Source organism: Tyto alba, unplaced genomic scaffold (genome assembly GCF_018691265.1).
Source record: "Tyto alba isolate M040663 unplaced genomic scaffold, T.alba_DEE_v4.0 Super-Scaffold_28, whole genome shotgun sequence".
NCBI lineage: Eukaryota > Metazoa > Chordata > Aves > Strigiformes > Tytonidae > Tyto > Tyto alba.
The window spans coordinates 7,155,655-7,178,495 of NW_024881302.1; the positions used below are offsets into that span (position 1 = coordinate 7,155,655).

Here is a 22,841-nt window from a genome sequence, read left to right on the forward strand (position 1 = left end):
TTCATTCTCATTTATGAAACTTTCATATACAACTGGAACAGAAAGAAACATGCTAATAAAGTATTCTGGAAATTTAAAACCACAAAACTTGGCAGAGAACCTGAGAGGTAGACATAGTACTTAAGTTCCAGTTTAAATACTCCTGGGTGCCCAGCAGATTTCTGATCTGGGTGTCACAGATCTGTCTGCACTCAGATTCCTGTAGACTTTCAGTATAAGCTTTGTTGCAAGCATTACTGGGCCCAAACTTTAAATAGCCATTTCTCCTTCTTCAGAAGCCTGTAAGCATCTATTTCTAATAAGGTATGTACAATGAAAGAACTAAGCATGTAGTTACATAAAAAAAAAAAAATAATAAGAACACATTTATAAGACATCCTAAAGGCAATTAAAGAGAAGCACACATTTCAGTTAGAATGCAACTGGACACTCAATGCACCTCAACTTAGAAGCTAACTTCCATGTTCCTGCAGAAGAGACAGCTGGAGTGTTTGCCTTTTTGGGGAAGCAGACAACAATCATCTCAAGTATCATCTCTCCCTTGCAATTCAACTGAATCAGCATTAGAGTAAATTAACATAGTAGAAGGGCAGGAGAAGACACAGATTCTGACTTGGTAAGAACACAAGGAAGCACAGGTACTCCTGTCATCAGTGCAGCAGAATCTACCTTTGCTTAAAACCTGGCTGTCTCCAGAGGATGTGGACTAGGAATCATCTGAATGACATGAGGCTGCACCACTACCTCATAAGGCTCTTTACCTGAAAATCACTTTCAGAATCAACCAGCCCAAACAAACCCCTGGCACGGCCGCAACAAACTTCCTGGCTTTCATGGAAGGTGATGAGATAGTGGCCTTTACAGAAGGATCACAAGGGAGGGGCAGGGCAGCACCAAATACACACTGTAATACACTACAAGCACCTGACAAGGATGATCCCCCACTTATGTCTTCTAGGGTACATACACAAACTTCCACAAACACACTATCTAGGCATTTCCTCATGAACACCCTTTGTGACAAAGGAAGTGGCAAATCACCATTCCACAAACAGGACCCTGGCAGAGTAGAAATACTGACCAGGAAGCCTGTTACAGAATGAGAAAATCCGTAAGAAAGCATGTCTTATTTTTTACATTACAAGGGGAAAAAAAGTTATACATTTAAAGTCTTACAGAGATGTTGGTAGTACTACTTGAAGTAGAACCCATTATATTCTTACCTTTTAAAGCAAACAAAGTAAGCTTAAGTCATCATGATTTAACATATTAATGCCACAAAAGCTAAACAGACTTTTGGGCAAATTATTCATAACAATTAAACTGGAGCATGCAACCCTACCAGTTCACGAGAGCAACCCATTTTTCACTTGTAATTTCAATTTTTAGTTTGTATTATTATTCAGAACAACCAATAAAATTACTCTTTTTAGTTAAAAAAAAAAAGGTAAATTCTTAAATAAATACACTCCATGAAAAATGTTTCCACATACCCAATTAACTACTAGTTTAAACAGGCTGAAGAGCAAAGAGCTCCATATTAAATCAACATTTTAATAAAACATTCTTAAAACAATAGCATTCCTTTAAAACAAAAACACAAGACCAAACAAACAAGAAAATCCCAAGTAATAAAATTCACATTTTAAATTAGATGCTACCATTGACTATTATGGCAAAGGTCCCCAAATACAGGTGTCAAACTGTAATGCTACTAACAACAACAACAGAGGCTCTTCACAAAGCAGTAATATTGCATATTCGCATTAAACACCCCTTCAAACGGTTTTTAAAAGAAAGATCGACAGAAACCAGCCATACCTTCAGCTATGGCGAAACAATAAACACGTCTGTTCATGGTTTACACACACAGCACCCGAAACGCTGCACGGCTACACCCCGAGTCATTTTATAAGCCAGGAACCTCCAGCCCATCTCCACTCAACACACACAAAGAGTTCAGCGCACAAGCCTCACCAGGCCTCTGCAGCTACAGGGCTTCAGCGCTTTGCTCAAGGCCTCCCCCATCCGACTCGCCAGGCTGCCGGGGAAGCGGGGAGGCTCGGCGCGCCGCAGCAGCCCGCCCCGGTAAGGCGCGGAGGCCGCGGGGCGCGGCCGGTGCCCGGCGCCGCGGGCTGCGGCGGCTGGGGGGCGGCGGGGGCCGCGGGGCCGCGCCCGCCGTGGGGCCCGGGCTCAGGGCGCGCTCCCCGGCGGACAGGACATGCTGTTCCATGCCACACCGCAGAATCCCAAAATGGCTTCCCGGCCCCAACAAAGCCCGCAGGAGCCGGCTGGTCGGAGCCAGCCCTCCCGCGCCCCCCCCCCACGGCACTCGGGGGCTGAGTTTGAATTCACTGGCCGCGGCCGCCGCTGCCAGCCCACGGCGCTTAACCCGCGGGCTCCCGTGGGGAGAGGGTGCCGCTGCCCCAGCTGGCTCTGTAAACGCGTGTGTGCGCGGCATTCCGGTTTATTCTAACTACAAAGCTCACTGGCAGATAACAAAAGGCTTATTTTACTTAATGTCTCGCGTTCCTAAAACGCTTCGCTCGCCCAATAACACAACCTCAATATTAACTAACGTCATAAAACCCATCATCTTACTCTTTATAACTAACTCCTGCACCTGAATGCCTTAAATGTCCACAACTCATATAATCACCAAGTTACAAGTCACTCAAGTAGCACAGATTTAAGCATATATGCCATATTTACCAATAGATCAATCTAAAAAGCCTACCAAGCTCATCAGTAAAGCCCTCCATACAGATCACTTACAACGAAAAAGCCTGCAACTCACTTCCATAACATTATTATGTAAATCAGCAAATAGTAATACACTGCCATAAGTGACAGAGGGAATTAGACATTAACTTGGAAATTCAACAGAAGCATTAGCCTGTAATAGTCAGTTGCAAAGAACCAAGACACATGATTTTTTTTTTTTTTTAAATGAGCTTATTTTTCACTTCCTTTTTGTGTAATGGTAAACTGAAAGTCAGACGTGGGATAGGGGGATTGCAAGTACTGCAGAAACACAGAACATGGAATTTGCTAGCTAAGATTTTCATTTCCTGTATTATAAATAATACTTTTTTTAAAAAAGAAACATAAAATAAGGCAAACCAAATACTTGTTCTTCCCAGCAGACACAAAACTTACTGAGACTGACAGAAAACAGGCGCTGCCTCTACACAGTTTCATATTTCAGACACTCATACCTCCGTGTTTACTGAAGAACCACCAAATGTAATCACCACATCAGGAACACAGCTCTAGCACCTCAAAATGAGCACAATACTGACATACCACATTTTGCAGTAAAGCTACAAGCAATCACTTGCTCAATGAGTGGTGCCAAACTGTTTTACAGTAAAACCCTGTCTGCTTAACACCACTTTCCTCACAGAGGCAGTTCACCGACCACCTGCCCTGATGTGACAACCGGGGGGCCAGTGAAGGCAGGTTTGGCACCACGCAGCACCAGACCACAACATCGATTATAGTACATTACCTTTGCACTAGAGCTCAGAAACTGCAGTGAGCGCTGGCACTACAGCGTGCTTATCAATTCTTTCTAAATCAGGGTGGAAAGCTCCAGGTTATAGTTCCTTCTGACAAGGAAACGCTCCAAGTGCCAGGCCAAGAGGCACCCAAGCAGATTGACAGCTATGGCAGAGATTTGTCTCTCTCCTTCCAGCTTAACAGTGCTGATCCAAATGACTTCAGGCCCTAAAGAGAAGTCAGCATTTGTCCCAACAATTCCGGCCCGCTTTCCAACGCGACGTTCTCACGTCCCGCTGCCTTCCTCAGACTACTGTCCGACCTGGGGAAGAAGCCGACCCCCCGCAGCCAAGAGGAGGGTGCAGACCGAGACACAACGCCCCAAGGGTCCCAGGCGGGCAGCTGCCTAACGCGGCCCTGTCCGCCGGAGCCCGCCTTGGCCGGGACCGGCCCTCTCGGCGGGAAGCGGCGGCGGGCGGGCCGAGGCGAGAGCGGGCGGCAGCTGCCGCCAGTCAGCGGGTGACGGGTAAACGGGGGCGGGGGGGCGGCTGGCAGCGCGGCAACAGCCGGAGCGGGCAGGGGCCGAGCTGTTCGCCAACCCTCCCCCCCCCCCGCAGATACACATACACGCCCCGCTCTGAGGGAGGGAGCGGGAAACGCGGCCTGAGCCCTGAAGGGGAACCCCCCCACCCGCCCCAGCGCGGACGCGGGGAGGGGGAGGCTCCCCCTCACAGCAGAGGGAAGTCCGCACGCAGGCGAGGCCAGAGCTGCCCGTGCCCGGGGTGGCGGTTACCTGGCGCCGGTGGAGCGAGGGAACGGCAGAACCGCCGGCAGCGGCAGCGGCGGCTGAGATTGGCCTCGCCCCGCCCGCCTTGCCGAGGCCGCCGGGAGCCCCCGCCCCGCCCCGCCCCGCCCGCGCGGCGCGTGCCGCCAGCGCCCCCCCCCAGCGGTCCGGCCCGCCCACCGGTAACGGCCCCCAGGTAACCGCCCCTCATACAGCCCCCCCACATACCGGTCTTATACACCGTCCTTACACCGCCCTCATACGCCGCTCTTATACATCTCCCTTATACAGCCCCTCACATATGGCCCTCACACACCGCCCTCACGCAGCCCCTCACACATTGCCCTCACACACCGCCCTCACGCAGCCCCTCACACCGCCCCTACACCGGGAGCGTCCCGGGGCTTCCCGGCTCTTCAGCCGGCATCCCTCCATGGCGGCTGCCCATCCCTCCCTGGGGCCGCAGCCAAGCAGCCCCCTGCCTCTGTTTCCCCTTCTGCAAAATGGAGCCGTGGATGCCTCTGGAGTGAGAAATGTGAAAGCGATGAGGAGAGTTACCTCTAATTTTCACTTCCTCCTCTGTTGCTTGGATCCTTGCTTGGACTTTCCCACTATTTCTGCGTCTCCCTTCAGTTTCCTTCCCACTCAGTCTTCTGTGGATTTTCTTTCCCTTTCACTTGCTGTTCTCTAAGACTTCTCGTGCTTGCGCACCACAGTGAGCCACTCAGTGGGATTTAAGTGCTTCAGATCCCACACGATGCTCAAGCCAGCTTCACTGGTGCCAACACAGTAACCGCTGGACAACAACAAAAAAAGAAACGTCTGCTTTCAGCAGAGAAGTGCTGGTGTGAAACAAGCCCCATTGTTCAAATATTTGGGGAACGCATGCAAATACATTAAATTTAAAATCTGCATCTGAGTCACGTTTTGTTAAACTTTTAGTCTCCCCGAGCCTACAGTTTTCATGCGGGCATCACAATGCTGTGCACTGTGGGCAAGGATGGTTCAACTGTCAGTAAACAAAAGAACAGGGAATGTGTCACTCGAGAAAGGGTAATCAGGCCAAAAATTGTTATTTGCTTGTGTGTGCAAGAGAAATGACTCAGCTTCCTGGGAAAGACTGGGTAATAAATATGTAATTATCAAATAAATAGATTCTGTGTACTTGTTCAGATACAAAATGGGTAAAAGCAGCTGGTCCTTAAGAAACAGAAAAAGATGCAAAATAAAGACATTCACGTTAGCTGATGTTGATGTAGCATTGATTTTAGGCAATTACTGTTTATTTTAAAAGAGCTTTGCTCTAGCTATGTGAAAGTTTTGAGATGCTGCAGCCAAAGTTGAGATGATCCCAGTAACACCTGGAAGCCAGCACATGATTTGTTAAGATGTCCAGCCCCTCACCAGTCGCCTCCTCCCAGTATATGGCTGAATACATTGCGATCACCTCACTTTTCTGAGCGCCCCTTCTCTTTCTGTACTTACTCCACACTTGTTTTCCTGTCTTTACAGTAGATAGTGTTCAAGGGCTTAAGATAGTCAGGGAAAAATCACTTCTTAGTTTAAATCTCCCTGAAATTCTTTGGTGGTGTGAGGCCAGGCGCTCTCAGGGATATTTCTCCCCGCCATTCCCCTGGAGCCCAGCCGGGGCAGGCTGTGCTCTGCTCTGGCAGGACGAGGCATGTCGCACTCCCCGGGCATTGCTCCAGCTCCCCGGGCTGCTCTGACTTGTCCCAAGCAGTTGTTTTACCATCAGGACCAGGCCAAGAGGCTGGAGAAGGATGGCTTAGACTTTTCTGTGCCTCTGCTCCTCAGCTGTGAGAAGTAATAGAGCCTCTGGCTTCTAAGATTTAAGGGAAGCTTGGTCGGATGTCCCAGTTTTGTTAAAAGAAGCTGGTATGTATAGGGAGTTAATTTTTCCACATCTCAGAAGAAACTGCTTTGAGGCAAACAAAAATTCATAGTTTTTCGGTGTCCAACAATGAGCTCTGAACACAAAGTGGGGTCATTTAATTTTACTGCCTAAGCTGAAGCCTGTAGAAAAATGGTCAATAAGAATAAAAATTGATCATATTAAAAATATTTTGGTTTTAACACTGTAGAGGGCAGTTGGGAATTTAGGAAAAAAAGAAAAAAGGTTTCTTAACTGACACTGAGTAGTTGCAGGAAACTGCAATACAAGGCCAAACCAATCCAAAGTCCACACTTCTCTAGTCCCACCTCTTCCCTTCTCACTGTAATTCCCACATTATTGCTCTGTTCCTTTGCCTTCCCTACCCGCTGTGATTCCCACTCTTATTCCCAGTGCACTCCTGCATTCACACCTAGCAAACGAGTTCTGCTCCTCTTTCTGGTCCTCGCTATCAAAAGGCACAGGTCCCCACAGCAATTGAAGATATGGACTGAATGTGACAGAAACCAGTGTGGCAAGGTGTTTGACTGGTAATACTGGGTGCTGGGCACGGCATGCTGCTGTGCAGGTTGGAAAGGGTGAAACACTGCACTTCCCAGGGTTATGGACATCCAGCCTGGAAGCAGCCTGCAGGCTGGGGGATTGCTGAGCTGTGCGGTGGGTCAGTGTGGGGACCAGATCACGGCTTCGCTGTTTGAAGGTGGTGGGGCTGGGGAAGTGCTGCGATGAGTCACAGGGAGCTCGGCAGCAGCCCGGAGAGGGGTGCTGGCATCGGGGAGCTGTGGCAACGCATGGCAGGGACGTGCTGGGTGAGGGAGATGCTGTGGATTTGTTCCTCAGCGTGAGGCAGTGTGGTGGCTTTTATATCCAAGGCTGGGGAGATGATCATATATATGCATTAGTATGAAAATTGCCTAAAATATCTGGAAATCTGATTTCTTGCTCATTAAAGTTTCTTGCCATCTGCATCACATTTTATGGGCCCGTTCTCTACACCATCATTGCTGTCAGCCAAAGGCAATGGGTGCTCCATACAGCGTAATTAGGTTATCAGTTAACAGGGGGCTGCAAAGCACTTCAATTCAATTTTGCCACTCCATCCTGCCACCATCCTGACTTACAGGGGATTTCAGACATTAACAAGAAAAGCCGATTACATACAAGGCATGCCGACAGAGCAGCCCTTCTCTTCACAGCTCTCAACTGCTGCTTCATCTCAGTTACTGTTGTTCATGAGCTTCCATGGGGGATTGATTTCAGTAAATGGACACAAGCCTGTTAACTGTAATTTTTGTTGATCCTTCAGCTGCCTAATGATGAAGATTTGTTTTTTATTTTTCTTTCTCTCTGTTTAAAATATTGCTAGAGCTTCACATGAAGGGCTGAGGCACAGAGCAATCCATTATGTATCCACCACGACCAGCTCTGACCCACTCTTCTAGACAACAGTTGCCCACTTTCCCATGCAGTGATCCTAATACAGAGTCTGCAAATGAAACAGAAACTTGGCTCCTCTCAAATCAGTGGTTGACTTCCACAGGCCAAAATGTTACTTTATATCTGTGGCAATGCTCTCCTGTGTTTGTGTTGTGCAGCCAAGGGTCTTGCCCCGAGTGAGATAGAGCCTACGCAATAACCCATCAGAATGCTAATCTATCTACATATATAACCATAACTATTATAGTATAATAACTTAAAATATAGTAAGTAAAATAATAAATAAAATAACTTATAGTATAACATAAGTAACTATTATGGTTATACTATACTATAATAGTGTAATTTTACTATACTACAGTAAAACTATACTATATACTATAATAGTTATTTCCAGTTATAACCAGAAAATTATGATACTATAGGTCTATATGTAGCTAAAGGTCTATATGTAGAGATTAGGTTAGATTCGAGCTCTGATGGGTTATTATAGTTTCTAATAACCTTCCGGTTATAACTGGAGGTTAGTCTCTGGGGAGCACACTGCATACACAAGCAGACAGGGTGCATTAGTGGACTCCGATGACAGTGTGCTGCCCCTGCAGACAGAGTGTCTGCAATCTGCCTAAAGCATTTCTGAGGAAAGCTGCAGATTGCCTGTAAGGACCTGCGTGGATGAGAAGTGGATGGATCTGGGAACATACTTAACCTCCAGCATCTCCTAAAAATGCTCTCTGATGAAGACTTTCTCTCAAAGTCTGGGTGTCTCATTTGACAGTGCCCTCTCGATGTTTAATTAACTGATTCTATTTAAGGTAGTCAACAAATATTTAGAAGATTCTATATTCAGTTAGACAAAGGCATGCACTTACCAACAACTTTGTTTTGCTGAGAATCCAAGTCCCAGAATCCTCCAGAACAGGTCTTCTAGCTTACAAGGATGAAGCCAGAAGCACATCTGTTCGTCACAGGAAGGGCAGGGCTAAAGCCTGCTTATCTAAGGAGTCTGAAAGTTAGAGATAACTGTTTTGCCCCCCAAAATTGTCCTTCCTTAAAAGTTATGTAATGAATATGACCCTAATAACATTATGCAATGAACACAAATAAAATCTAGTACACATAATAGCTGATCTAGCAAAACAGAAAAAAAATCATACATTTCAGTTGTGCTCCTACTGATGCAGTAAAAGGCTGAAGCTGAGAAAGTTGAGTCTCAAAGAAAGTAACTATAACCCAGGCTCACACACCATCCACAGGAGACAACAATAGTACTTCTTCATAAAGGGATTAGAGAAATTTCCGTTATGTAAGTTAAAATATGATGAATTATAAGCAGGGTCAGTATATTGTTGAAGTCCTATGTCCAGAACACTTTCTAGTAAAAGGATGTAGTGGAAAATATCTAGTTTGTCACACATGCATAAACGAGATCAGGCTGCTGTTTAACATGTTTCTAGGAGGACTATTAGAATATTCAATTCAAAAAGCTCTCTCGGCTCTCAAGAAAAAAGCTGGTTTGTTGGATGATGTGGAGATTTTTCTTTGGGAGGTATCCCACAACGGACTGTTGTGACAGATAACAAAATGTTCAACATATGCAGACAAAAAATTTCCCAGCCTGCTGAAGATATTCAGCTTGAGGAATACTTCAGCTCTCACTATTTGTGTACCAGCTTTAGAACACCTTGAAAAACTTTGACTAGATTTCACTTCACCCAAGAAGGTTCCGTTCCGTTCCGCTCCCTTCCCTTCCCCCACCTTTGAAGTTGGGTTTTCAAATATCTCTTCTTTAGATTGCAGGAGTAATTAAAAGCATTTGCACAACATTTGTACTTCAGCTATCATGAGGTTGCAGTCAGTGGTAAAGTAAAATAATGTACATTTTGCCAGCATATGAAGCTAAAAAAAATTGTGTCTGTAGTAATATCATTAAGTAAGATTTATTTGGTGGATTTTCAAGGGAACTTTACAGTAAGAACTGGGTTCTTGTTGCCGAGGTGAAACTTTAGGTTTCATTGGTAGAACCTGCAGCTTTGCAGTGCTTTGAAACACTGTTTTTTTCTGAGATCTGAGTGTTGAATAAAAACTCTAAGGGTTCTGCAAGGATAGTCATGCAGTCTATTTCCAGTCTAATTAACTTAGCTTTTTAATCATTGATTGGACTAAGGAAATAATTTAACAGAATTAGAGAAAAGTTGAGGCTGAAAGAGGCCTCTGGAGATCAGACAATCCAAATCCCTGCCCAAGCAGAGTCAGGTAGAACAGGTTTTCCAGGACTGTGTGAAGTCAGGTTTTGACTATCTCCAAGGTTGGAGACTGCACCACCTCTTCACTCCATTTAATGGCTTCCTTATTTCACTCACATTGCACCTTCTAAGAATTTCAGCTGACCCTCCAGTTAGAGCAAGTTAGTTAATAGTTTTCAGTCAACTAAAATGCTGCTCAATACAGGGATAGTTATATTTTGGCTTTTAATGAAAATAAAAGTCAACTTCAAATACAGTCCATATGATCTAAAATGACTATCCAATTTACAGGAATGCAAAATAGCTTTTGGATCCATAAGAAAGTATTTTATTATTCTGTATCATTAGTCCCTTTTTGGCAGAATTTTCAAAGCAACCTAGTATTTTATGGAGATGGGGCCATGAGTTTGCATGACTTTGCTTTTAAACTAGGAATAAGACTGGTCATGTGTATCTAATCTCTCTCAAATGTTTCTTTAAGAATGCAAGTAGATATTGCTGTAAACAGATCATAGTTTGGTTAACAATTATGTCATAAGTTTGAAAAAGTAAACATAGCTAAGAAGAATAAACAAACATGAGGACTTCCTACAGCTTAAGGAGTATTACCAAACACCACTGAGCCTGTTTTTATACTTTATACAAAGACAAGGCACTTGGGAGTTAGAAGCCAAAGAGCATTTTTTGTATAATACAGATAATTAAAAAAAAAAAAAAAAAAAAAAAAAAATCAGGATCCTGATTTTCCATGATTTGCGTGTGCAATAAATAGCATATGCCCCACAATGACATAGACAAGAATCTAGGAGCTCACTTACTTTATTACATAGCTGAGAATATAAGATGACACTAAAACTTATACACTACAAAGGTTTTTTTAAAAAAAATAAACTAAGCTTTAACCTAATGTAGCAGAATTTCATTTCAAAGTAATAAGCAAACAAATGTTGCTTGCTTTCTAAGGCACAATGGTATAAACAAAAACTACAGTGCGATATATTTAATACAAAAATATAAATACTGTTAATCTAAGTGACAAAATAGCACATTTCCTCCCATGTATAAACCTTAATTTAAAAAAGGCTATTTTATTCTCAGTCATGAAACATAATACAGTAAAAACTGTTCCTAGTGACACCTACTCAGAATATGTCCCTATTATACCAGCATAACGAGTACTCAAAACATTATAAGAATTTTGCTGCAGTATGCAAGAGAAGTTTGGCTGGGTTTTTTTCCTGATAAAGTTGATCCTCTCAGACCTGACTCTGCAAAGTCTGATTTTACCCAGAGTTTGAAATGCTCCTTGAAAGACTGAGTCCTCGCTGAATTACATTAATAACTTTGACATTAAATTTATTTAACAAAGTCATCTTTCTCAATTACAAATAGTGTCAATTCCTGAAAAACATTCCTCCTTTAAGTCTTGTATCTGAAAAACTTCCAATGCAAAGTGAATTAAACCATTGTTTTATTGCTAGCAAATACAAAGAACTGTTCAAAAGACAAAGAAAACAGAATTGTGCCAATTTGACTTTTAAATGAGCTAATAGTGAACTTACAAAGAAAAACCAATCTATTTATTGCTCAGCCTTTCTTAGGCAAATGAAAATACAGAAGTAATCCAGATCATACACATTTCACACACAGTTCACTAAAAAGAATTTCAGCACTGACTCATAAAGCTGATTCTTTGGCTGACTGAATGTGATGTAGCAGTTGGTTACAATAGACTGGTGTTTGGTGCTTATGTACAACCCCTTCAATTTCCTTCACGAGCAGTTCTGGATATAAAACGCTTCCTTCTTTTAAAACTTCTGTAAAACAAAAATATGTTTTATAAATCATTAGGCTCTCTGCATTTCTCTATCAAAGTTTCCTCAAAAAGTAGCCGAAACCTAACCTGGATGTTGTTCTTCTGCAAGTTGCAGTCATGACAGCCTGATTCCTCCCGCATTTGCAGAGGTCTGGTTTTTGACATTTACATGTTTGGAATTCATTAGTGTATCGGTCTGTGTTCAAAGAATCTATCAAGCAAGCTAGGATATGGTCACATCCTGCAAGGGTTTGTGTTTACGCTCCATATCCTGTTTACAATCTGTAAAGTCTTCCAATACAAGAGATGCATGGATACTCCCCCTCTGGTGAGTGCTAGATAAAACATGAAATTCTGCTTACAGGTAAAAGGTCTGAGCTCATACTCACTGAAACTCAAAGGAAAGCTTCCAGATTGTTCAGATTAGCCTCTAGTTGTATGTGCTAATTTCATATAACATTTGAAAAAAATACATAAATGTTAAAGAAATGTTAAAAATACATACAACTGAAAGTCTTACCTAGGACTGCATTTTGGATATTTTGATCTGGGTCATCGAGATGTATCAACAGTTCCTGGTACAGAAACTCAACATGGTTTTCCATTGCAGATTTCACATCACTGTCCTTTAAGCATTTAAACCAATTAGTTAAGGTGTGAGCAGCTGCCAGTCGTACATCACATGAAGCATCATCCAGACGCTTTAAAACTTCTGAAAAGGAGCATGTATATATATATATATATATGCACATATACATAACCAAACAGCACTGTGAACAGCAGTTATCTTCTGTATTTGAAAAAGAAATGAATTCTGTCATCACTAAAATTATTGTTGCATTTATGACATATTTCTATCTTTTGAACATTGCAAATACACATAGTACATTCTTCCTAAAACCACACATTACACTGTTATTGGATTGTTATGTCATCAAAAGCATGAAAAGAAATGTAGAAAATTATTTAGATTAGTTGAACATTCTCTAGCACTCTTCCTAGCAAGGTACTATAAATGTCTATTAATGCATTACAGAATAGTTCAAGTATTTCAGTGCTCTATAAAGCACAGTATTTCTACCAAATATTACTGTTTCAGTGAATGACTGCATTGCAGACTATTTGAATATGCAAAGTTATACTTTGACAATTGTCTGATCATTAATTTCTCCAAAATAAAAATGTTTTGTTGTTAGATTTCTACTGTGACACATAAGAAAAAGTATCAGTTATTAAGATGCTGAGTTTGGGAAAGTCCGATGTATGTGTGTATGTTTCTGAGAACATAAACCCTGTTACTGTACTTCTCCCGATTCATTGTTTAGCATTTAAACATCATCCTAAGAAGCATTACAGATAACAGCGCTATTTGACATTACAGCACTCTAGATTAGGGTTTTCTTCCTCCTTCTCTTTTTTTTTTTAATATAAAAAACCCAACCCACTACCTATTCAGCTCTATTTATGGTACAATTAAATGGCTTGCTCTTGGCACTCTGAAACACAGCAAGGAGAACAATGTGACAACCATTTATATAATGCATTACTGTTCTGCTTTCACTATAGTTAGAACATTATTTCACATAGTCTAAACTAGGAAGCAATGCAGATGAAATACTGGCAAGCCTTGAAAAGACCATAATAGTGAATAAAGTTCCATCTACTGGTCTAATGCAAAATAACACTGAGCATTCTGTTCAGCTCTGCGCAACTGGGAGTGAGGGCACTTCCAAAGGACATTAACTTATCTGCAATACACCAGTGAAACAAAACACTGCAGTTAAAAAGCTACTACAGAACAGCCTTGCAAGAAGCAAGTGCTGATGCAGTTGCACTCAACAACACCTACTCAAGTGTTTAACACCTTGATTTTCTAAAATGTGTATGTGTACTTTATACACTTGAGGCAGTCTCACTTGTCAGTTTAAGACCATGTCTTAAGTCTCTGCAGGATTAAGACATTAAATTGCCTCTCATAGACAAAAATGCTGTTAATGGTATGATTTTGTGCAGCACTTTGCTTTTTCTGTTTCTATAAAATTACTCTGGGGGAGAACTACCTAAACAGTTAAAACACCAGGTAAGAGAACACAGAAATAGAATTAGAATATGTGTATGGGAGTGAAATAAGAATGGCTGAGAAACTGAGTCTACATAAAATCTGCCCCTGTTTGCACCTCCAGCTGTTTAACGGCTTTTTGCTCTTTACATGGGAGGAAAGGCAGATGCCAGTGTCAGACAGCAGTTTTTGTCATTCCCTAGTCTGTATTATCGCTTTCACTACTACCAGCTGCAGTGAATCTGCAGGTGAGATGGGCAATCTGCACAGTGAATCCTAAAGCCATAGTGACTCTGCCTACTGCTCCAGCACAATGCTTTTCATCCCTAAAAGCTAAACTAACTATGGCACTTCAGGTAAAGAAGGAGCTGTACTTCTTCAACACAGAGATCTTGATTATTTTTTTTTTTTAATTAAACTTTTACACTTACCTGTGTAAGTGGTGGTAAACTTATCTTCATCAAACTGCCTCCCACAGACTTTTAAAAAAACACCAACAATACGACAAGCCATCAGTCGAGTAATTTTAGAATCTTCATCCATGGCAGCAATAATTTGTGGCATTAGCCCATCTTTGACTTTTAAGATCTATAATTACCAGGAAAAGCATAGAAGAACAGCAGCTTTTCAGTCACTCTAAAACAACGTGCTTAGTGGTTACATCAGTTACCATTAGGTCTGACTGATACTGGCTTGCTTAGTTTAAAAAGAAGTTGTTAACTATAAAAGTTAACCTGAGAATCTTGGAAGTTAAACAGCTCTATTTTTGCCTCTAAGCAAGCCTGGGAAATGAAAATCCACCAGTCGATCATCCAGTTCATGAATGTTCAGTATATATGCAGATGAGTTTTATGTAACTTGTAAAAGCTTTAAACTTACTTGCCTTTTTATTTTTAAAAAATTGTTGGCAAGTCTTTAAATAATTTGGAAATGAGGATTATGTGTATGTACCAGTAGATGGTGCTCTTATTCTAAAAGGAAACTTTTAAGTAAAGACTGTTGTAATATGCTTCAGTGAGTTTCATAATTTCACTTTAATATGTACATTTCTTATACATTAATGCAAAAAAGGCATTAAGGCACTGATTCACTAAAAATGTTTAACTAGAATAGTAGTCTCTGATAGAAATGTTTTTGTGTATGTGAACTCAGTTGATTACATGTGTTTAAGCACTCTGTACAATTAAGGTCTGTCATAAAGACAATAAGGACTATGAACATTTAATAACATTTTAATTCCATTTATTAAAAAAAAAATCCTTATATTTAACACATTTTCAGTGCATCATTTCCAAATGCTATTTTTGTTAGCAAAGAAGCTTCAAAAAACCCCTTAGATTCAATTCATCGTTAATCACTATGGTGGGAAACATTTCTTTATGTGAACTCCTTGTTAGCTCTCTACTTCAGTTTCTACAGATACCCTTCAAGTTCCATCTCAAGTCCTCCTGACCTTTCTAGGAATCTTCTAGATTTTTTTTTTTCTGAAATGGACCTGTGGGTTCCAAGGTAATTAGGCAACTTGTATTTGCCACGTTACACAAAAGCATGTCCTGGCTCGCTCCAGTGCTGCTGCACAGGCACTGTCTAGGGGTCCAATAATGTCATGCACCCAAGCTGTTGTGCTAATAGTGGTTAATATTTTGTGTGATGGAACAGACATTATGCTAGAACAAGGATCTACAAGATTTGATGATGGCAAGTTCTACAGCTTACCATATTGCTTGCCTCAGGTCTCCTATCAGGGTATCATTGTTCCTCCACTACTGATCATTTAAATTATTAATCCTCAATTACAGTTAATGAATTTTATTATGAAAACTATATGGCCATCTGAAAATATTACTCACAATAAGGATTTAGTCTTTTTTTCCCCTTTGCATTTATTTTGTCTTCCTGCCTAAGATTTCAAAGTACATTTGATGAGAGAGAATTTACCTCTTTTGGTGAAAGCATTTCACAGTGAGTAAGAGCCCAAAGGCATGATACAGCTGTAGTGCGGATGGCAGCTGCTGTTCTTCCAGCATGCCACTGCAGATTAGGAGCCAGTATGTCTTTTATCACAGCCTCAAGGTAGCTAGGGAACAGCCTGAAGCCAAAAATAAGAAAGCAAAATAAAGGTTTACAAGAAAGTGATAAAGAGACTGACAGGATGTAAAAGAGAATTTTCTGTCACAGAAACATAGACAGAAAAGGGGGAAGAAAAAAGACTCTGTAAAAAAATACATAAAATCTTCTAAGCCAATACGATTATAATGTATGTGATAAGCTTTTCATAACTTATTTTTTCTAGATAATATTTAAACAAATACCTAACATTCATGGAAAGGAGAGACTAAACTTTCTCCCACTTCAGATGATGCCCATGACTCACTGCGTTATCTTGGTTAACTACTTACCTTCTCTCTGTCTCATTTTTTTGTCTGTGAAGCGGAGATAACACCTCATATGAATGCTGTGAGGATTCATTAATATTTGTAAGACCCTTTGAGACTGTCCAGTGAAAAGTATTTATAATGTGAAAAGTATGAATGCTATTGATGAGACCTGAACTAGTGATACTGCAGGGAGTCTACACAGTCTGCTTCAGCTTCCCCTTGGCTCAAACTTGTCTCCCTCAAGGATGAAAGGTCTGTCAGATTTTCTGACAGTGCCAGTCCCAATACTTGTTTGTTTTCACTACAAACACACAAATCTGATATTTTTGCTGATGCTTCTTCCTCCTCCTCTACTGAATGGGCTATTATAATGCTCACAGTTGCTGCGAGTCAGCAATTGCAATAGGCAGTATTTCCTCACAACCATTTAATTCCAGCTCAAACAATTTTAAATTAAGAGAAAGAGATATATATCTTGCACACAAGTTAAAAAAGACTTCGCTGCATCAGAGACACATGTGCCTGGCTGTGACTAGATAACCAAGGCTCAGGTTATTCACTGTGTCTCTCTGCCTTAAAAAACAGCTGGCAGCATGCAAAACAGATTGACAAATAACATGCCAAGTCTACCTTGACTGGTGTACCACTGTATTCAAACCTCCCACAGGCCTGGACTGTGGCCAGCCAAGTGCAAAACAGCACACCACCATGCTGATGCTTGGCAGAAAGGGAAGAAGCTGTTGCTGACTTTTCTAAGAGTCTTACATTTCCACGATGAATAAGTGGCTCCTACAGAGATGTGCCAAGCCACAGGAAGAATAGAATGGGTAGATGTTAACAACAAGCCATTATCACTAAGTATTTTTTAAAAATCCCCACAACAGCAAACCAAAATCATCCAGCAATGATAATTCGGCAATAAAAAAATTATATAATTTATATAATAACATTGTATCAATGTAACAAGAAATGTGATTGTATCTACGTCTTTCCTGTAACTACCCTTTACCCACTGCAGTGAGACCATGTCATCCAGGTGTAATCTGACTGAAGTATGACCAGCTAGCCTGCCAGGCCTTAATTACCTATTGCACACACACAAAACTGAAAATGTCTGTCTTCAACATGATGAAAATAGACACACCTGGCTGCTGCTTAGCTCCTTGGCTAAGGGAGCACGCAGTGCCTGAGGCAGAGCCATTCTTGCTTCCTGACCAGCAGATGGCACTTAAGATTCAGTAATAACAAGTAATCTGACATCCCATTAGACACATCTAAATTTGGCAGAACCCCTTATATTTATTAATTGAAACACATTTTTGAGAATTAATAACTTTTAATTCAAAAAAAATGCCAGAAAAAATATAGCTATTCATCATCATGATTCCAGATTTCCTTTTATCTCCAAAGCTAAAAAAAGCTTTGTGGTATCTGTGCTACTTTGCTATTTCATCCGTAGTTGATTCTGTTTTTAATAAAACCTTCTGTTGAACTGCAAGGAAAAACCAATCTGTCAAAACATAAAGGTAAATTCCATTCCTATTTGTGAGAATATTTGTTCTAATGTCTTGAATTAAAATCAGTAAAGCAATATCTGGCCATTATCTGACCTAATCATGTCAGCTTAAGAAAATTAGATGACCACACAACTGTGTTTAGCATAATAACTGAAAGCCTTCCTATCTAAACTGTTAGAATGTTTTTAAGGAGCTAAACAAATTACTGCCAGCAGTGAATGTGATTGTGTAACCAGAATTTATTACTGCTTCACTACACTCTCACTGCCATTAAGATATATTTTTTGCTGTTGCTGATGTAAATAAATTCTGCCTCTTTCCATTTTCAGATCTTACTGTTGTAAACCTATGTAACTTAATTCTAAAAGTGAGCCATTTCCATGAAAGAACATACCCTGTCTGTGCTATTTATATTTAGAGTTGAGACTTCATTCTCAACTGGATATGAAATAACTAAAACATGACCTGTTCATACAATAATACATAATGCTTACACAGATATAAAAAGCAGAGCTTGGGTTTACATTAAAACTGCTACCCCCATTTTATGGACCTATATACTTAAATTTTCATTTCATGTTAATTATTTTTTATACATTTTTGTTCTGGATTGGCTCCTTTTCTGCTTTTATGGCACTGCTACACTTGGCTTTATATGTTTATGGATTGTTGCGTTTTGGGTTTTTTGTGTGTGTATTTTTGTTTTGTCCAAGCTTAACATCCTAAATCCAGGTAATTCAAAACAAAATCAGATTTGCTTTTATAACATGTTTTGCAAACAACTCTTCAAACACAAAACTTTGTTACTTCCTACATTAAAAACATTTGCTGTCACAATGGTAAGTAGGATCAAGACTTCAAAGAGTCATTTAGCTCCCTCTACTGCTTTTTAGTTTCTGAAGATAAACCTACTGGTAAAATTCATTGCATTGCTCTTGATCTGAGAGGACAGAGAGCCTCATTATGAGTTAGACTGGGCCATCCTTAGCCAGGAGTCGTTCTTCATACAAACAGGTCTATTAACGTCATTGGACGTGTCTAATCTTGACAAAAGGCCACTCACTCATATTGCCCTGAGCGAAACAAATTCCATCATTGCTATCTGTGGAGAGCTGGTGTGATGTGTGGCTATAGTCACTGAGAGTATTACTTTGAAACATATTCTTCTATTTTTTCTACACTGATAATTTCCCTTTCCTGGGAATCCTAGTGAAGCTGGCAGCTCATTTGCTTGGTTTTCTTTTTCCCCTCTTTGGCTCCATTATTTATACAAATGACTGGGTTGCAGATGAAAGATTTTGTTATTCATCCTACTTACCCTACTGCCAAAACAAAAGTTAATTCTTTGATGATGTTCTCCATATGATCCTGCACTGATCATCTCTCTCTACCAGCAGTACCTACATGACCTAACAACATACTTACCTGAGCACTTCAGAGACTTTCAGATAAAGAAGTGCTACCAACCCTACTGTACAGGTGAGAAAGAATGAATAAGGCTCTCTGTTAATGAAGAAATCTTTTCTCCCTACCTCCTAGCCACCCTAGTCAGGAGCATTTTGGGTCATGACTCTAGCATGCCATGTAATGAACCTGTCATACTGCTTTGATGCAGCCTAAATGATTTTCTGTAGATCACAATGAGAGACAGCACAGAGAATTTAACTGAGTTCTTCAAATTCTATTCTGCTGTAATCTGTAATGCTATTTTTGAGGAGGAAAAGCAGGAGCCAGATAACTGAAAATATATAGAGAGGAAATGCTGGTGAGACTAATTTGTTGACCAGGTCTGAATTTGATTAAATACTTTGAAAGAATGAACATATTTAATGTTTGAAAACGAATGTAGAAAATAATAAATGCCATTGTACGGTGGATGAACAGGAGCTAATAATGTGTTCTGTAGTAAATAAAGGACAGTAAAATTAGTCCAAAATAGATAGAGTCACATTAGCCATTTTTAGACTGAAATACATTATTACACACTTAACAAGCAGTATTGTTATGCTCAGGGCACCACAGAACACATGAGATGACATTTCTTGGCTCCATGGTCTTTGCAGTCTCAGTTAGATGATATAGATCTGAGATGTAAGAGATTAGTTTACAACAACTAGTCAGATCTTGGAACACTTAAAATAGTTTTCAAAGTGCTTTTCTTTCTTTCTTTTTGGAAGATTCTTGAATATCTAGATTGATCTTGTAACTACCACTCAGTTACATGATTATTTAAACAAGTAATCCACTGACTACAAAGACATTTCCATATGAATAGGGATTTTTAACATTGAATCTTGAAAATATAGGAACAGATCACAACACGCTTGGCACAAAAGCTTTCAGTTAAAAAAGGACAGCTTCATTATATTCCACCTTAAGCACAGTAGCTCAAAATCTATTAGGGGATGTATTAGCAGAGATCCTTCAGCTTACCTGGAAACCCCTACTGAATGGGAACACCAGGGTTCCTGTTCCTTTTCCTCCTCCCACAGGATGCAGGCCATGAATATACTAAATATATCTAAGAATGGTAAAAATACATCTACATTCATACTAACATGGCCTTATGGAACCTGAATGAATGTTCAACATACCAAAATGCCCATGGAGTGCCAATTTGCTCCTCAGAATCATGAAAAAACTTTTATGTATAAAGGACCATTGCTATCAAAGTACTTTTAGGAAGAATGCTTCATGTAATTGTTTTTGGTATTTTTAAGAGTTAAAAATGAAAATAATAGACATCAGAATACATCTACATACTAAATGCAGCAGGCACCCGGAAAAGCAGAGCAGATATGGTTTATGCATTCAAGATAATTTTGCAGCAGTGTTTACACTATTAGTAAGGCTAAATGAATAATGACAAAAGAGCCCCACTGTTGGCATTGTTATAAATGGAGGGGTTTTATAAGCATCATAAATTATATTTAGATTGTACTTGCAATGCATAAATAGTGCCAGTTGACAGGAGACCTCCATCTTCAGTCACCGAGAATAATAATAATTCTTTACTAAACATCTAGTTTAATGCTTTTTAAACATCATACTAGATCATGGGCATTTTTAAATGCCCATTTTTGGGGTGTTTTATTGTTTCCTTACAATGACTATAGACAAAGTTTAAGGATTTAGGAGCTGCCTGAGAGAAAAAGACAAAAAGACCTAACCCCTGCCCCATTTCTTTCCTAAGAATCCCCATTTTAGCTTTCAAACACGTATTCTTTCCAACTATAGCTCTTTATTTTTTGAAAAATATCCAGATCTGCATGATATCCATTTTAATTCTCCATAGTGGCAGAGGTAGGAAGACTACAGTGGAAGAAGTCCAGGCTTCAATTTATTTATATATATTTTTTTAATTATTTCACTCTACCCTTCTAAAGATGGTTAAAAAATACAGCAAGAAAAATATGCTGTAGATGGTGGGAAAGTCTTTCTTCCAGACATGCTAACATGGACACAATTATAGGGGTTAAATAACTACCATGGTCATTACTTTTTAATGTCACTGTAGTATTCAAACAGCTGTGTGAAATTAGAACTCTACTTACCCCTGAGAATTGACAGTTTCACTTGCTTTCTGGAGCAACTGTGATAAAACAGTGAAAAGTTTTAACCTCATCTGGGGATCTTTGTTTGGCTGAAGACATGTCTTAAGAATGAGAATAAAGTTATTTAGAGCTTCACCTATGACAGGACCTAGAAAATAAACACATAAGACTTATTTCAGAGTACTAATAAGTTCTGTGTAGCTGTTTAATATGTGAGGGCATTAAAATCTGTAATATGCCTGGTATTAAAATAGTACTTAACTTTCCACTCTTGCACGGCAGCTGTTGACGTATCCCTGTCACAGCATATTAAGCAGTGTACAAACACCCAAGCTCACTCTGCATGGGCTCAGGTACCCACAGTCTTAGCCACAGCAGCATGGTTCTTCCTGAAGGATGTTTACCCCACGTCTCATTTAGCCAGCTTGCTATTGATGTACTACATTGTATTATGTAGCATGGACATATCAATGACACCTGCTAGTTGTTGGGACCAGCAGTACAAGATGAAATTTTTTGTGGACTAATGCATCTGGTGGGGGTATTAATGCTGTTCACTATGTAGCTCTGAAAGCTTGAGGCTATGTACAGAGTTTTTGTTTTATGAAAGTTAATGAAAAATTATACTGAATCTAGTATGGCCATGGCACTACTCCAAACAGCAGCATTAGCTATGCTTTTTTCTTCTTTTAAGTTTTTCCACATGCATCATTTGAGGAAAGATGTTCCTGTCTCCCAGAGGCACAGGAAGGGGCATGTTTGAAAGGGTCAGCCTCAAAAATTGGATAACAGAATTATTGAAGCACTATTCTCTCTCCATGTTTAAATAATGCTTATTTGCATTTTACAACAGAATCTAAAATATGATGGATTTTAGGAGCTATCTGAAATAAAAATATTTCCCAAATTAATTGTCTTGCTTGCTAGCACTTTCACGTCCTATGATGAATTCTGTTTTCACCACTAAACAATAAACAAACACATCCTAAGTTGTTATCCCAACATTTGAAGAAATGATTTTCCCAAAACAGAAGGAAGTTTGTGCCTTTCTCCTTGACATCTATATGGTTTTAAAGAAAAAGAATACATATAGACTATACACATGCTTTTTATTGCAAGCTTCTTGCTGTAGAATGCTATTTCTGATCTAGGCTTGCAATAAACTACTTTCCTTGAGAAACTTCTTCAGCTTTGCATCCTTGTGATGCACATTCCATTCAACTCCAGTCACTCAGAAAATCTTCCCAGAAGGAGACACAACACTGGTATTTCTGATGACAAGAATATTCCTCACACATGGAATGGACAGATTGAAATATTCAAGTTTACAAAACAAGTTCAATAGCATTTAATATTTGGAAATTTAATGTTTAAAATAATAATACTCCCCCCCCCCATCTTCACTGTCTAGACTGAAGCAATACAGTGTCGAACTGCAGTTTGCTAATTTCTGTGCCAACAAATAGGTCTTTATTTTCATGGCATTTATTCAAAATATATTGCTTCATGTGAGTTCTGAGACATTTAAAAGATACCACTATTATATCAAACTGATAACAGCAAATTCAACAGATGGAAAATAAACAAAATAAACTACATTGCTAATTTCAGTTTAAGCATACGTTCCTGAAAAACAA

The 22,841-nt window shown here is 40.1% G+C and overlaps 2 protein-coding genes across 15 annotated transcripts in view; both read right to left on the reverse strand.

Moving 5' to 3' along the window:
- The window catches only part of SUN1 (Sad1 and UNC84 domain containing 1), a 35,791-nt gene extending 27,195 nt beyond the window's left edge, over positions 1 to 8,596 (reverse strand). For 7 of the 14 annotated variants that reach the window (XM_042798405.1, XM_042798404.1, XM_042798402.1 and 4 more), the window contains exon 1: positions 1,822 to 1,954. The gene's annotated coding sequence lies outside the window, so the exon portion shown is untranslated. Of the gene's footprint in view, positions 1 to 1,821; positions 1,955 to 1,977; positions 2,141 to 3,511; positions 3,999 to 4,294; positions 4,380 to 4,843; positions 5,046 to 8,506 lie in introns of those variants that run through there. The other 7 variants (XM_042798399.1, XM_032983635.2, XM_032983630.2 and 4 more) reach the window with 7 other exon arrangements.
- A 2,804-nt stretch (positions 8,597 to 11,400) lies between these two features.
- DNAAF5 (dynein axonemal assembly factor 5) overlaps positions 11,401 to 22,841 on the reverse strand; it is a 30,025-nt gene continuing 18,584 nt past the window's right edge. Inside the window, exons 9-13 of the mRNA XM_032983793.2 lie at positions 21,205 to 21,352; positions 15,694 to 15,844; positions 14,187 to 14,343; positions 12,217 to 12,408; positions 11,401 to 11,697 (exon numbers count right to left, since the gene is read on the reverse strand). Of these exons, the coding sequence (XP_032839684.2) occupies positions 11,558 to 11,697; positions 12,217 to 12,408; positions 14,187 to 14,343; positions 15,694 to 15,844; positions 21,205 to 21,352 (788 nt within the window). The 3' untranslated portion in view covers positions 11,401 to 11,557. The remainder of the gene's footprint in view (positions 11,698 to 12,216; positions 12,409 to 14,186; positions 14,344 to 15,693; positions 15,845 to 21,204; positions 21,353 to 22,841) is intronic.